The following is a 16,227-nucleotide window of genomic DNA, read 5'->3' as shown; positions in this document are numbered from 1 at the left end:
CACCCCTCTCTCCTCCAAGTGTACATGTACTGTTCCAATATCCTCCTATTATTCACTGGTATGGTTGCTCTTAACACAATTAGTGGTTAGAAAAGGACAAACGTTATTCCATGGTAAGTCAAAGACTATAATTAAAATTTTAATTGTTACGGAGTATTAACTAAAAACGTTTTGACAACAGTTATATTTTGTCCAATTATTTTTTTTAAATAACAAAAAAGATATTTTTAAAAGAGTAATGGTTTGTATTGGTTTCTAGTGTAAACCAGTCAAGGTAGAAAGCAGAGGACGACGGAAGAAAGTCAAGGAAGCGTTCAGATGTTTTTGATTTCTCTCTCCCTTTCTTGAGAGGTAGCGTGAGGTATTTATAAAGGCAAGCCATACACATGCTAGTGCCTCGGCATTGCTCACACGTGTCTTCAATGCACTGGGCGATTAGATTGGCATTGCCAAGTATCACGAAAGATCTGTTAGCGTAATGAAAGTGCGACTAGATGTGGAACATCCTTGACGTGATCGAGGTTCTGGTCGGGAAGTATACTCAGCTCGTAAAGGCGTAGCATATTGTATAGAACATCCGGTATAGGTCGATAGGGATAGGGTAGGGTCAACTACTACACATAATACTACGTAAATGCTTTATCAAGCCTGATGCGACATTTTAACTACACATACAATATTGTTATGTATTGTCATTTGATTTATAAAACAACAAATTTTCTCTAAAAACATGTCGTGTTTGATAATAGATCTGATTTTATGCTCAAAATCTCCCGAATTGCATTAATAATATGAATTAGTTTTAAAATAAGTGGGATTTAAAAGGGAAGGAAACCCTGAAGTCAAAACTCAAAAGAAAAAAAGGAAGGAAAGTGCTCTATCTCTTTCCCTTCCAACTTTCAAAATCAAATGAGTTCTTTTTCTTTTGCATTAGATATCACAAAGTAATATTTTAATAAAATTATAAACAGATTATCGTCTATGGCATCGCTTTCATACACGCATAAAGCATCCAACGTAATGGTCCCCAAGGAAAAATAAATAATGAAAAGACACAAAGTATCCAAAGTGATATAGCACCAGAAGAAAATTATTTGAATATTCAAGCAAAATTATTTTATTTTAGGGTTAATTCTAGTTTTAATGATATTTTTCGCATTTAATTATATCCTTTTAATTTTATTATTGACGATATAATAATATATAAAATATCAATGTGCAATCTAATTATTAGTTTAAACTTTTAAATGAGACTCTTGAGATAATATATATTATTCGAAATATCATGAACTTTATCTTTCTTTTTTCTTTTTGTCATATTTAATCACCAACCAATACTGAATATGTCAAAAAAGTTGAAGTAAAAATGTAACGTAGGCAAATTAAAGAAAGAAAAGAGAGTGTGAACTGAAATTGGGATTAAATGTTGATTTTATTGTTATTTTTGGCAATGGCGGAAAAGGGTTTGAAGCACTTACATGTACTTTATGGATTTGAAGACACAAAGAGGTAAAAGCGAATAATTCCAATCCGCGGGAACAAGATTAGGATCGTCTAACAAAACCCAAAAAGGTCCATACCCTCACAAAAATATAAAAAGTAGAAAGTGTTTGCAGTGCAGTGCATATAAGAAGATGAATTTGAAAATATTTTCTTTTGGGACAAAAGTGATGACAAGTGTCGAGGTGTTATTCGTTAATAGTCTCAATAAATTGGTCACCCACATTTTGTAACAAAACATCAGCACCATTTAATGTTCAATAACCGATGTCTTTATACTAAGTATTATTCTTGCCAAAGTTGGATTATTTTTAGACTCACATCTTATTTTAGTCCGACAAAAAAGTAGAAGCTAAAATTACTTTGCGATTCATACATTGGGTGTAATCCTTACACTGCAGCTGTCAAGGCTCATCTTGTATAATTGTCTATAATTTACTACTGAACTGTTCGTACAGACACCTTAGTAATAAATATGAATGACGCTTATTTAAACAAAATATATGGTGTTAAATAATAGTACGTATAAAATTTGATGAAAAATAATTGAATATGACTTACTTTTTCCTTGTGAATTATGGTAATGCTAATCCCTGTGAGCTTGATTATGATAAAAAAATACATTGATTTGATAATGATGCTTCCTGAAGATAGAGGCGGCCATATCCATCATCACCATATCTATCCATTCATCCATCCATCATCAATCCTTTAGCTCTTTGTCCTATTTTTTGTCCAAAGGAAAGTGGGGTGGGGGGAATTTTGTCTGCAGATGAGGCCGAAAGGTTATTTCTTTATTCCTTTCCTCCCTCCCTACATAGCTCTATTTGAAGTTATTCTCAATAAATAATATACCTTACCTTCAACACCTAAAAATACTGAAGACACATAATATGCTAACTGCAAACAGATTATGTACCTAAAAATACTGAAGACACATAATATGTTATTTGCACCTAAAAATACTGAAGACACATAATATGCTAATTACAGAATATGTTTTGGATCAAGATTCACCGTGATTCACAGTATAACAATGATGAAATTTGAGGATTTTCAAAACTTTTTCCCAAAGTGCAGGGCCAGAGAGAATTATGAGCATGTTCAATCACTTACTTATAATCAATCAAGTTTGGGCAATGAAATTTCATTGATATCACACCACAACAAGAAGATTGGATGCACATTGCATTGCAAATATAAGAATGAAATGATGTGGATATGTGGTGACTCAATTGGGGTATATAAACAAATCATCTTCCCATTCATGATCCACCCAATATGTACAGAGAATTAAAACACAAGGGAAGAAAACAAACCCCCCATATCAACAACCATCCAAATATTACATCACTTGCTTCTTCACTACTACTTTTACTACCCTTCACTTTTGCTTTCTCTCTCACAGCTTTCTTTCTTTCTTTCTTCGAAAGCTATTCCAGGCTTGACATACACTCCTCTCGTGGAGGTCGAGGTGGGGGAGACTTAGGCCGAGGGGGCTTTATTCTTAACACCCTCATCAAACCTTGTACCCCCAACTCGTGCTACTACTTCAACATCCTGAAATCTCAATCGCCTTCAAAAAATTTGCCTCTGCTTTCTCCTCACCTGCAGTTGCAGACAGCGACACCGTTCAGCTAAATATTAAATCAGATCACTACGGTTAATCCACTTGTGGTTTCACTATAATCTGTGGTTTAGGTTTATGTTTAGGTTTAGTTACAACTAACCTTGAGAAACAACAAAACCAAAAGATTTTCTTTAAATCTTGATTACACAATAGATTAAGTCCCGTGACCAACCCTATTATGTAGAGTGATTGACTAAACTTTCTTTAATTATGGATGACGTCGACATCTTGTCCAACTTCTCCAATCTCTAACCTATTTCAATATTGCCGGAGCATTCAAATAATATACATATTTTTTGTTATGGTTTTGTTGTTTTCCTAATCCTTTATGAGGAAACTTTACCCTTTTTTCACTAAAAGATATACTCAGAGTAGTTTTCAAGCATAAAAAATCAAAAGCTCAATAAAAGCCACAACCACCCCATGCTATGCTTCTCAAACCCAATACACCAAAAATCTTTTCAACAGAAACTAACTCGTGATGAGATTAGCAAATTTCATCACAAGCGAAAACACGAGACATTATTTGGTATAAAAATAACATTTTTCAAACCAAAAATAGCAATAGTAAACTCAACACGACTAAACTGTAACCCGGTTTAGTTGAGACAGATTATATATATATATGAATTTTCCATTCTATTTTCTCAGCTTAATTCTTGATAAATTTACCTTAAATTGACATTCAATAGAACCCAAACTAGTTCAAAGTTCATAACAAATATCAACACAGTAGATTCTCCAAAAAGCAAATTGACTAAGCTTTTCACCACCAAAATTCCCATTTTTCTTAAAGTAGGTTCAGCTAACTATCTCACTAGTGCTACTATAATATATAATATTTAGCAATTAATTTTATGTGTCAACAGTTCAAGATATAAACAAATAAATGAATAAAAGCATAACGGGTTAACTCAGTAAAACACGAGTCGACTCAGAATTTAAAGGGGGGAGAACGTGAACTCACCGGAAAAATAAAAACCTAATCTTTGAAGATGACTGAATCCGCCATTTCCAAGAGGGGATTGAGGCAATCGGGGGAGAATTTGCGGGCGAACATATAAGAATAAGTCGAATTTGATTTCCGGAGGGTGTAAATAAGCTCCGACGAAACCTCCGGCGGGTGGTAGGTATGGGGATGGCCGTCCACCATGTCGGTCCAATTAACCCGGGTCAATGTGTAACCCGCGGAGCCTTTCGGGTCCTGCATTGAAATCAGAGTGGGGAAGTAATGCTCTTCGGGGTAACACGACTCGACCTTTATGCAAGGCTTCCGGAACTTGCGCCATAGCTTGCGATCTTTGATCACCAGCAAGGAATCCCGTCGGGTCAGGACGAAGAATTGTGACCCGACCCGGAACTCATCGAATCGGACCTCCGGTTCCATGACGTCCATTCCTCTAGCATTGTACCGGTCCCAGAGCAAGGACGAATCGGAGACGATCTCGATGTAGCTAGGGTACTGCATTTCGTGGGAGAGCTTCTGAGTGTCGAGGAGGAAATTGTAGAAGTAACCGAACGAGTGGAGGGGAATACAGTGCTGAGAAATGAGCGCGAAGAACTCATTCGCCGGATCGTCCAACATCGCGGTGGCGAGGAGTCGGCGCGCGGCGGAGATTAGAGTCGGCGAGGACCGCTGAGTCGGCTTGGAAGGGATAAATCTGTCCTTAAACACTCCATTCGGAGCCCCAATTTTCACAGCCGGGTCGGCGTGGATATACACGTTGTACAAATGCGGATCCACCGGATTCGTGCCATTGAAGAACAGCTGCCAGAGCGGGGCGAAGTGGAGGTCAGTGTTGGTCAGGAACAAGAAGGCGATTTTAGGACGGCGGATCGCGGCGGCGTTAGTGGATCCCAGGCGGAATTTATTCGACGGCGCCTTGTTAGCGTGCGAGGGATGCTTGGGGAAAGTTGTCTCCGCGGCGATTGCCTTCTGGAAGAGCGAGAGATCATCGAGTTCGTCGGGAACGGTGATGGAGATTCGGCGGGGAGGGAGGATTCTTGGAGCCAAGAGGAAAAGCAGAGGGACAGTGACAATAAGGGTTACAGCAGGGACAAGAAGAGAAGATCTATACATGATTTGAGGAATTCAAGTAGGAAAAAGCATGAAGCTTTGGGGAAATCAAGAATGGGGGAATGAAGAAGAAGAAGAAGAAGTGGGGATTAATGAGTGGGTGGGTGCCCTAGTGGCAGTGGTTTGGGGAAGGGTTGAAGATAGAGAGGGAGAGGGAGAGGGATGAGGTGTGAAAAAGACTCGAGTTGAGTAATATGGGGAAAGAAGATATAGGAGGAGGGTAGGGATAGGGATAGGGTAGATCACATATAAGGGTGGACAAATGAATGAATGATGGAGATCGACAATGGAACCTTGGAGACACACAATGAAAGGCTTGCCTTTTCTCGTTTACTTTTTCCTAAACAAAATAAATAAAAAATTAAAAGCCAAAGACCCAGCGGTTCAGCAGAATGAAGTGACTCTCCTAAATGAAAAGTAGTGCGTTCAGTAGGGAGGTGTTATTGATCTGTTGAGTTTCAATAGGTTGAGAAAGATATTGATTTGTTGGGTTTCAATAGGTTGAGAAAGTATATATTAACGGATACTATAGTTATTGTAACGAGAATTATTTTTGCTATTCAAAAATGTTTTCTTTCAAATTTATAAACTCCTCAGTCCTCACAAATATAACATTTTTATATTTGTATGTTTCATTTTTTTTTTTTGAATAAATGTTTCATAATTGATAGTGTGGGTTTTTTTGTTGTATTGTGGTGATGAGATTGGATTGGAAATGGGGGGAAGTTACAGCGAAGCAGCATCACATGATGAAAGATGTAGATTGTACACTAAGATCAGACTACAGTAATAATAGCACTGTGTACTTGTTAGGACATTGCTGTTGTACTGCAATTTCAGGCCAGGAAAATAATACATTATTCCCAACTATAGAAATATCATGACGCGTTTATTTAATGAATCCTTTAATTAAATAATCATAATATTTTATGTCACATGAAATTAGTGTTTTTTTACAGGATTAATTGTTAATGAAAAAAGGAAAAAAAAAAACAAGGGCATAGTATAATAAGTAAACGAAAGTGTGCTGAGATTTCAACACAGATGTGAAATGTGACAACTTCTATAAACCAGACATGACTAAATTCTTCAACACATTTTGTTCAAAAATAATTTAAAAAATTCTTTAACACATGTAGAATTGTAGATAATACAAGTGAAGGCCTTGTCAAGCTGAACTGGGAAATAACTGAACCTTTTTACAGTGGTGGAAAACAGAACAGAGGGGATACAAACACAAACATGAGTAACTGGCTCTAAAAATACAATGATATCTGATGAATAAATTACAACAATACATTACTATAAATATCACGATAAATACCATAGCATCCTCATCAATCGAAATGTTTCTTATCCTGCCTGGGTGACATTCACAGTGGATACAGAAACTAAAGCTTTGCCTTGATATCTCCTACCGTAGATCCTTCAATATTTACAAAATTAAGAGGTAGGAGTGGGATCTTTGACAGTAGTAATCTTAAAACTGATTCACGACTGCTGGGAATCAGATTTTGCAGTAGTCTTTGGATCATTCACATTCAATTTTGGTTTGTCCTTTGCTTGTTTCTGTGCACTAGATGTCTTCTTGAAAGCAGTTCGACTGGATTGCCTTGTTGCTTCAGCTCCAAGGGCTGGCCCTGATCAAATCAAGAAGTAAAGCAAGGTAGCATCCAGTTATCATAGGAAACTGAAAATAAATTCATCAAAAGAGTGGCACCGTGAAACATTTATATTGGCCGAGTCACACAACACTACAGCTTTGGACATACTATAGTAGTCAAAATTATCAAATGTTCCAAAATATAATTCCGGAAGCAGTGGGGGTTGGGGGTAGGGGGGGATGTCTTAGAAATTTAGCCTAACAGTAGAAATGAAATATTAATGTGGATAGAAAAACTGACCGCTATTAGGTAGAGACAATCTCCTCTTTCCTTGTTTATCTGAAAGGGTGGTTCTCTCTTTAGGATTACTGTGTGACCTTGAAGAACCAAGGCTAGGTCTTGAACTAGCTTCTTCAACCAAACCTTCCATATTTGGTTTAGAGTTTGGCGGACCACATAATGTGGTTTCTTGTGTGTTCACAGACCTATTCGGGGAAGAGCTACTGCCATTGGACTGAGATCCAACCATTTTTCCATTTGAGAGTTTCGAGTTGGTGCTTGAATGGGGTTGGGGTGGAACCATTTTCTCGTTTGAAACGATAGAAGAAATTGATTTCTTGTTGATGGATTTCATCTGGTTATTGCCACCATTCTTTGGATCTCCAGATGATCCATTATCATGAATCTTAACTCCATCTCTAATATTCATGTCCAGAAAGCGATTCTCCCATGGACGGACAGCCATCCATCTCTCCAACCAGTTCCATCCCCAACTACTCTTATCGGGTTCAAAACCAGCTGGTGTAGCGTGCTGCTTTGATCCTGCCTGCCACTGCAGCATAAAGACAAAGATTCACTTCACGCCCAATAACAATTATAGCAATATAGATAAATACTCCATAAATAACTTTACGGGAAATTACTTTACAAGGTACTACTCAAATGGTCTTCAAATGTTGGAGCTTAGAATTGTAGGGTATTATTTAGTCTAGATCTTCCTCAAGTTGAGAAATAGTAGGGAAACCTAGTGCGCAATTTTATATCTTGTCGTAACATTAAGAAAGTAGCGTTAAAATCTGACAAGGATGTGAAATTTTAACCTGGTTAGCCAAAGCATAAGCCATTGCCCTCTCACGCTTTGCTGCAGCCTCTTGTCTCTTTAACAGTTTGGCTTGAATTTGTTCAACAGACCCAATGCTGTCACACCAACCTTCCTGAAAATTGGAGTTACGACGACAGAGGAAATAAGATGCATGTTTATGCTAATGACCACAAACTACCAATCTTGACACCAGTTTAGGCATCGGGGGAAAATAAAAGCTCCCAATCTGCACGAACACTTTCACATCAAGAGCTTAAATCATACAAGGACAAGAACTATCATTACTATTGTGTGCATTGACAAAGAAAGCACTGATGATATAGTGGATAATCTGTGACTCAAGAAACCAAAAATTGGACCATGTACATATGATAAAATATATGTATTGAAATTCTTTGGTTAACAGCCAGATAAGAACATTAATGTGTTATTGTGTTACTTGCCAAAATGTAAAAATGACACTAACAATTGTTTACTAAATATTTTTCCTATCAACCCTCCCCCTGATAAAAGGTTTTCACATCATTTCTCAAAGCCACAGGACAGTAATAGTGTCCTTATTCAATATTGGCAACATTGAAAAAAAGAAATTCAAAGTGATAGCATTAGGAACTGCTTACTTCTATTTCCCGGACACGGGCATCATGTTCTAGTTGCTGCTGAAGCTTCTGATGTGCAGTTTGACTTTCCAGTGCCATGCGAACACGCCTTGCTCGGACACGAGCTTGAACTCTTACAAGAGCTTGCATACAACGGAGAGTGATAGCAGCTTGTTTTCTTACAGCATGGCCCCTGACTAGTGCTTGAAGTCTCACTAATCCTTTTAAAGCCCGTAGAGCTCGCCTAGCCTAACAATTAGTATTTTAAACATTTTAAACAATATTCAAGTGTCAAAAGCAGAGAAACAATACAAGGTTCAAAGTAACAACACCCTTCTTTTCACTAACCAAATGAAAACATGGGGGAAATGGAAAACCCAATCGCAAAGGACTATGATACTTATAAACAGAAAGTTATTGATTGAATAGTAAGCGAAATAAAAAGAAACAGTCTGTGCAATGTAGATCTTTAGGAGGTTATACAAAGACCATAAGAGAAAACAGATGCTTTCAAATTGCAGCCACTACATGAGAGGAAAGTGGGTCAAATATTTACTTCAATATTGCATGAAGTGGCCAAGCTATTAGGAAATTTAACCTCCCATTCCAGATTTGCCATCACCCATCATGTATGTCAAACCAATGCCGCCTAATAGTACCCTCCACGTTCTTTTAGTTAATATTAAGAGTTCAGTCAGTTCACTCTTCATACCTTTCCTCAAGTCACCATGGCTCACTCAAGGGCAAACACATAGATGCAAATAAAAACTAAATATATGGTTAGTACCAAATACTGTGAAACTTGAGACTAGAGGTTGAAAATCCGTGTCCCTATGAACTACAGTTGGGGGCCTGTCTAATTGAATTGGAATTTCATCTTGAAAAGGACTTTACTAAATATTGGGCCACTTAACGTGAGTATTGATTAAGAGACAGTAAATTCCCTAATAATTTATAGGGATACAGGTCAAATAAGCCCTTGAACTATTTTCATGTTAGTGCAATTAAGCTCTCGAACTAGAAAAAACTTCAATTAGACACCTGAACTTAGAAAAAAAGTGCAATCAACTACATTTGACATGTTATTGCAAGTAACCTCCAAGTTAAAGGTGATTGGAATGCCACATCAATATGTTTTGATGACTTGATGCCCAATTCACTTAATCACATAATAATAATAATAATAATAATTTATTAATATTAAAATATTAATTTTTCCTTTTTAAAGTCATAAGAAAAGAAATACTAAATATATTTATAGAAAATTGGATCCATAATAAGACATAATTAAAAGGAAGAAAAACGAGAACATAATGATTACATTAAGACTCTTTGCAGGTTATTCAGAAAAAGAAAAAGAAAAGAAAAAAAAAAAAAACGAGGCAAAATCCAGGCAGCAAAAGCTAAAAGAAGATTTCAACTAAACAGAGAACAATATATGTACCAACTGACATAAGTTATGTATTAAGAGCAAATTCAGTACCAGAAATCCTCTAAAAGCTGTTTGAATGCGTATGGCTGCCCATTCTTCTCTCATACTCTGTTGAATTTGAACTGTATCCTCCAATTGGTGTGAGCATGAAGGTGAACCAACAGCAACCGGAGCTGAAGATACTTTGAAATCTTCAACTGATGTAGAAGCATTATCATTTTGACTGAACTCACTCTGAATTAGGTCACTATCAATCTCAACAGAATGCTTTCTCCTATGCCTAGACTTTCTAGTGCCTGCACTTTTCTGCATTTGGACATAATTTGAGCATCCTTGACAACAAGTTTATTTAAGTTTAGAGTAACTAACTAGACAGGAAAACAAAAAAGATACAGATAAAAACTAATGGTTTTCAAGAAATGATGTCATAGTAATAAACTTTCCTGCAATAAAACAGCAATCTTATCAAGACATACCCTTTAATTTTGGGTAAACATCTTGGGAAATAGCATATTGAGAAAAATGAATAAATCTCATGGCTTGCCTACTTATGCTGCTGAATTTTAAATAAGCATACATTAGAGTGTAGGATCTCAGTATCTAGAAGGTAGGAGTAGAATTTAATTCAATTTTAAGGGACATATTACTGGGGAGGTTGAAGGGATTTGTTTAAAATGTTCTTACAGAAAAATGAAACTACAAAATATCAAAAGTGTCACTAGGTAGCTAAAGAAAACACACACTCTATTTATAATGTAATATATGGAATAAAATAATTTTAGCAGGTGAGGCATATAATATGACATTTTTATGTAACTGTTAGGTTTTGCTAAATTGGAAAAGATTTAGGAGAAAATAAAAATAAATCTATTGGGAGACAAATAGCATTTTTAAGAAGATGACACTCACATTTTCACCCTTTTCAGTTGCAAGTGATTTCTCAGGTCTTTTCAAACCAATCAGTGACCTAATCCACTTCCCTGAAACTCCCATGGCAAAGTTGCTTCAGCTCTACCAACCTCAAACCTGAAGCAGAAAATCTTAAGAAATTTAGTAATTCACCAAGTTGATATATACTTATTAAGAAGAACGGCCAGATAACAGCAAAAAGATAATAAGCAATTCTTTAAAACAGTGGACACCTGTTGTTTAAAAACTGGTTGCTTAAAAGAAAAGTACTCTCTGAAAGGAAGAAATGCAGAAGGGGCAGTGCAATTCCACAAACAAATAATAACATTCAAACCAGGGTAGGCTTCAAAAGAGCTCAATGCAGAACCATATTAATCTTAAACACTGATAATCAAGCTAAAAGCATATCCATGTTAAACTTAAAGATTTTACCTACCAAACAATGAGAGACTAGCACTTCACTATTCTATATTCTATTGAGCATCTCCCTTTTGGAACGTCACAACAATGTTTGATGTTCTTTTGTCAATGATAGGGCCATGTTTCAGTTTCAAGAATTAAAATTCCAATAAAAAAAAGCAAAGTGAACAACATACGATCTTTGTCCTCAAAACAAACATTATATACAAGTGTATTAGAGCAAGTAAAATTCTATTGCATTAAGTTCACAAGCTAAGGAAAAGAAATCTAACTTCAAAGAGAAGAAGAAAGCAGCCAACTGCTGCTAGAGAAGAAAAAAAAAGAAGAGAAAAGAGGTCATTCTTTAGCCATAAAAACACGCCTAACTTATTCTTTCAACCATTTTTTTTTTTTTTGAAAACTATTCTTTCGACCATTGATTTGCCTTTGACTGACTGACTTTGTGTCACTTGTCTTGCTTAAAGGGAAGTGATTTCTTTTAATGAGTGCAGCAGATGTAAGCTAGACTGGAAGCTGAAATAATCCACATTAGTGAAATCACTGTCATGCAAAGTTAGACTGTGCAATGTAAGCAAAGATGGAAGCCGTGATAATCCACAAGGATAATGAGTGAAACAGATGAAAATTCAGAAACTACTGAATGATAGGCAGTAATCGTGATAGAGCCAAACAATCAGTTAAGGGACATTATTACATCCATGGCATCCATATCTATGAAATTGATTGAAAGCTCTTGCACTATAGGTCAAAGAAAAAACTTGAAAGTGCTAGGCATTTTATGTGGAACTGAAGTTTTCCTCATTTACAAATTTACTGCAAAAAATAAGTGGCTGGATAAGCATCCTTCTAAATAGTTCTTCTAAGGCATGCAAATGCTATGGCTCTTTCCATGTAATCTTTTGGTCGAGTAATCAATGGTGCAACTAGAAAAATGATGATATGATATTGTTGAAGCATTAAATTAGTATAGAAAACCATAGAAAAAACCTTGTGCAAATAGCTTCTTGTTGGGATTGAGCTTTGCCATCATGCCTTCTAGGGCCAATCAGCAAAAGATTTTTTCCAAGATAGAGTGCTGTGTTAAAACCTTAAGCACTTCAATTACTTAATAACATGCACACTTTTGTGCAACTACTTTCTGTCTTTCCCTTTGTATGCTTCTATATATTCTCTGTCATAGTGTCATATGCCACATTGTGAATGATAAGAAAATTGAGTTGTACTTTTAAATCTTCTAGTAATACTTGAACAGCTTGTGCCTAGCATTTGGGGTCTGAAATTAGGGTTACAAGATAGCATTATAATGCTTAAGGAGGTAGTTGCAACAACAAGCTGAATTGCTGATTAATTATGAATATGCCACAGGGAGCTTCTAAGATTATGCAGTCATATTGAAATCAAACTAAAATCCTAATATCGGTTGTTCGTGATGCATATAATCAAACGCATGCAAAACTCAATATTTCCTAGCCTCACCTAACTAGAACTAGCTATTTAAGGTAAAGTTTCTACTTTCTTCTGCTAATGCGGCAAATTTCCACGCCGTACCAAGCCCCAGCTCGCACTCCACAATTCACTACTTCAATAATTCATCAAATTAAAAGTGAAAGGAAACCGAATATCCGATTCGAACACAAGGATTGGGAACTCAACTCAGCGGCAACAATGCAGATCTATAGACACATAGCTCATCAAAGTGCGTGAATTGCTTGTATGCTCCCAACATAAACACGAAGAAAACCACAAAGAATTTGAAGAGTCAAAGTGCAGAGAGAGAGAGAGGGAAGGAAAGAACCTTGTTGTCGGTTGAGTAGACCGATCGATCAGCCAATGATCTAGTCAGGTGAAAGTGAAATCTGGAGTTAACACAGTTCTCATTTTTTGGCTCGGCTGAGAAGCCGGCAATCGGATTTAGTAGAATTGAAATCGGATGATTCAGAGGTGAAATGGGGGGATTTTTTGTTGCTTCTTCTTCTTGATAGGAACTTCAAGTAAAGGAGTGTTGAGTGTGGTGCCAGCTAATGTCAGCTTGGGGGTAGGGAAGCCGACGGCGTCGTTTAGAAGCTGTGACGTTGGGTCGTTGTCGTTTATCGGTGTGTGTGACTAAAAGTCAATAACGGGATTTTCATCGGCCCGGCCTTACGGTGAACGCAAACCGGGTCCAAGCACTTCGCCGGTTTGGGAAATTGGAAATTGGAATTTTGGTTTAGAGAACAAAATATACCATGAATGAAATTTAAATTTTAATATATAAAAAAGTTTTATATTTCATTCGATGAAATATTTTAAGAATGAAAATATTTAATTTATCTATGTAAATTTTTTTCATAACATCTTAAAAATCAAAACTCTGGAAAAAAAGTTCAATTTCGACCGTCACCAATTGGCAATGGTCGGAATTGTTTGATTGTGACTAGCAATAGCCAACAAAAAAAATTAATTCTATTCAGAGTGACAGCCGCTCTGAAGTGTCAAGCTAGTGTGTTATCGAAATACGCCTTCTGAGTATAAGTGTGATTTCAAACTCTATGCAATTGTTAGAGCAACAACATTTGTCCAAGTTAACACAATTTTTGAGGTACCAAGTAAGATAAACAGGTAGGGAAAAAGAGCCAATTTTTTTTTTAAAGGAAAAAAAAAAGAGGATGTTTTACGCTACCAACTAGCATGTGCATTGCATGCGCTTGCTGGGCACGCCAAGGCACACCTGCGACATTAAGCATGCTTTTCTTCTTGACATTGAGTCCCTTAATAACTCTATTTGTAGTAACTTTTTTCTGATATCTCTCATCCACCTATGCTAAAATGCTGAAAAAAACAAAAAACAAAAAACAAAAAATAAAAAACAAAAAAAAAAAAACTCATTTTGGCCAGTATAATTTGCTATCATATTGTGGGCCAGTAGATTGTATTCACATTTTTTAATTGTTGTTCTTATCCAATCTATTTTAAATTAATAAATTTGTTTATTTATGTCTATAATTTATATTCAAATAGCTTGTAGCTTAATGACGTTCTTGTAGTTCTTCCAAATAGGACATTATAGGTTGAAATTGTATTGAGGGCATTGACTGTTAAAAAAAAGTCTACAATTTATACTTTTTAAAATTTTAATTAAAACTATAACATTTTAATTTTGTTACATATTTGAACAACTGTTAAACTATATTTTATTTTTCTTTTATAATCAATAAACTTATAATTTTGAAAAGTAGATTAATGCATATTAAAATGAATAAATTTAAAATACAATGTAAAGAACCTCTTAAAATTTACCAACGAAATAACTATAAGACTCTTTATAATAAAAATTGAGATCAATTATTTTTATATGTAAATTCAAAGAAATTTAGACTGTACTATTGCTATTTTTAGATTACAAACTTAAAAAATATAATATAGAAGTAATCTAATCATGTGTTACCATGACCCAACACATATTACATAGAGGGTAATCTAATATGGTCTTAATTATATATAATGTCGTGTCATGTCCACGTAGATATAACTCATATTATCATTTTAAGATATATCTAAATATGATAAATCTCTTGTATCCTACTATTCATTAACCCTCTTATGGACATTAATAACATGAAAATGATGATGTATAGTATTTCTAATTAAATCGCTCTCCAATTATACAACTATACTATATAGGGTCTGTGGACCAAATTAAGAAATAGAATTTGATTATAATGTGGTTGCTGGATTGCAAGATTCTATTTTTTTTTTTTCATATCTTGAACTACATGTAAAAAATATCTCCATCTATATACAACTGTACCACACTAAATCTGCTCAGAATTAAGCTAAATTAAATGCTTTCAATTATTTTGTAATTGAAGAAAAAAATTACAAATTTTACAAATCCATCTTTATGTTTCCATTTGCTAGATGCCGATACCATGGCCTCTGATCGCATCCAAAACCATGGCCTCTGATCTGTATTTGCAGAGTAATAAATCTATCATCACAAACAAAGATATAAAAATAGTTGTTTTTTTTTTTTTGAAAAAAGATATAAAAATAGTTAAGAGCAATATATAGGGCAAAAATCTATCTAGTTCATATACAAATAAAAATTTATTAAACTTCCAAAACTAGAAATGCTTGTCATCGTTGTAATTAAGTAAACCTGCTCATGGCGATCGATCTGTCCCTCATCGATCCTTCAAAGTCAGTGACCAATTCTCACCAAACATTAAGCAATCTGACCATTGTTTGGATCATATTGTGAACAATATATATGTTCCAATGAAACAGTATAGTTAACAATATGACCCAAACACGGTCAAATGGCAATGGTTTATATCAGATATATATGACTTGGCCGGCCGGCCATGTGCACAAATTAAATACTATAGTGGATCATCCCATTGTGGGATCGGAGCAAAGAATGTAAACATAAGAACAAGGTTAACCTAATGGTGGTTTTATACAGTAGAGAAGAGAAGAGAAGAGAGAGAGAGAGAGATTTGAGTGAATGGCAAGAGGAGAAGCAGGTGATCATTTATAGGCGGGGGAGAGATGCCTGCTTTGGAAATCGACACCGGAAACTCCGGGATAAGGACTGTGACTCGGATATGATGCCATGCTGCGTTGGATGTATGTACATACGTTACGCCCACGATGAACACAGACGGCATTCCGGGAAGATGCTGCATGACGGTGCGTAATCTTGGTTGCATTAATACAACTGGTATTTTTGCACGTGAAAGGCAGAGAGTAACGACAAATACGACAAGTATGATCAGCCTTTAACCACCTGAGAATGCAGTCCCCATGGAAGACATGAGAGCATGGCATCCGAGTCGCTGCCGTTCCAAACAAGACCTTGAGGCCTTCGTTAATGGGCAGGTTTCTCAGCCTGTTCATAAACCCTACAAGGGTTTTCACAAATTCATCCTCGCTTTCAAGAAAAACCATTTCTGGGTTAATTGGCACTGTTATC

General features: G+C 35.9%; 2 protein-coding genes and 1 long non-coding RNA gene across 3 annotated transcripts; all 3 read right to left on the bottom strand.

The window, feature by feature from the left end:
• Nucleotides 1-2,631: 2,631 nt before the first annotated feature.
• LOC116016775 (glycosyltransferase BC10) lies at nucleotides 2,632-5,428 on the bottom strand. The gene is made up of 2 exons (XM_031257173.1): nucleotides 4,098-5,428; nucleotides 2,632-3,108 (listed from the first exon to the last, which is right to left on the bottom strand). The coding sequence occupies exon 1, from the start codon at nucleotides 5,208-5,210 to the stop codon at nucleotides 4,113-4,115; it is 1,098 nt and encodes a 365-aa protein (XP_031113033.1). The 5' UTR covers nucleotides 5,211-5,428; the 3' UTR covers nucleotides 2,632-3,108; nucleotides 4,098-4,112.
• Nucleotides 5,429-6,284: 856 nt separating this feature from the next.
• LOC116017619 (protein IQ-DOMAIN 1-like) lies at nucleotides 6,285-13,276 on the bottom strand. The gene is made up of 7 exons (XM_031258234.1): nucleotides 13,069-13,276; nucleotides 10,854-10,970; nucleotides 9,996-10,250; nucleotides 8,534-8,761; nucleotides 7,912-8,025; nucleotides 7,112-7,643; nucleotides 6,285-6,847 (listed from the first exon to the last, which is right to left on the bottom strand). The coding sequence occupies exons 2-7, from the start codon at nucleotides 10,935-10,937 to the stop codon at nucleotides 6,699-6,701; spliced, it is 1,362 nt and encodes a 453-aa protein (XP_031114094.1). The 5' UTR covers nucleotides 10,938-10,970; nucleotides 13,069-13,276; the 3' UTR covers nucleotides 6,285-6,698.
• A 1,672-nt stretch (nucleotides 13,277-14,948) lies between these two features.
• LOC116017646 lies at nucleotides 14,949-15,738 on the bottom strand. The gene is made up of 2 exons (XR_004097941.1): nucleotides 15,412-15,738; nucleotides 14,949-15,218 (listed from the first exon to the last, which is right to left on the bottom strand). It is a non-coding gene; the product is annotated as an uncharacterized LOC116017646 (long non-coding RNA).
• Nucleotides 15,739-16,227: the final 489 nt, after the last annotated feature.

The sequence above is a fragment of the Ipomoea triloba genome, chromosome 4 (genome assembly GCF_003576645.1).
Source record: "Ipomoea triloba cultivar NCNSP0323 chromosome 4, ASM357664v1".
Taxonomy (NCBI): Eukaryota; Viridiplantae; Streptophyta; class Magnoliopsida; order Solanales; family Convolvulaceae; genus Ipomoea; species Ipomoea triloba.
Note: the sequence above shows the minus strand (reverse complement) of the source record. Positions and strands in the feature narration are given on the sequence as shown.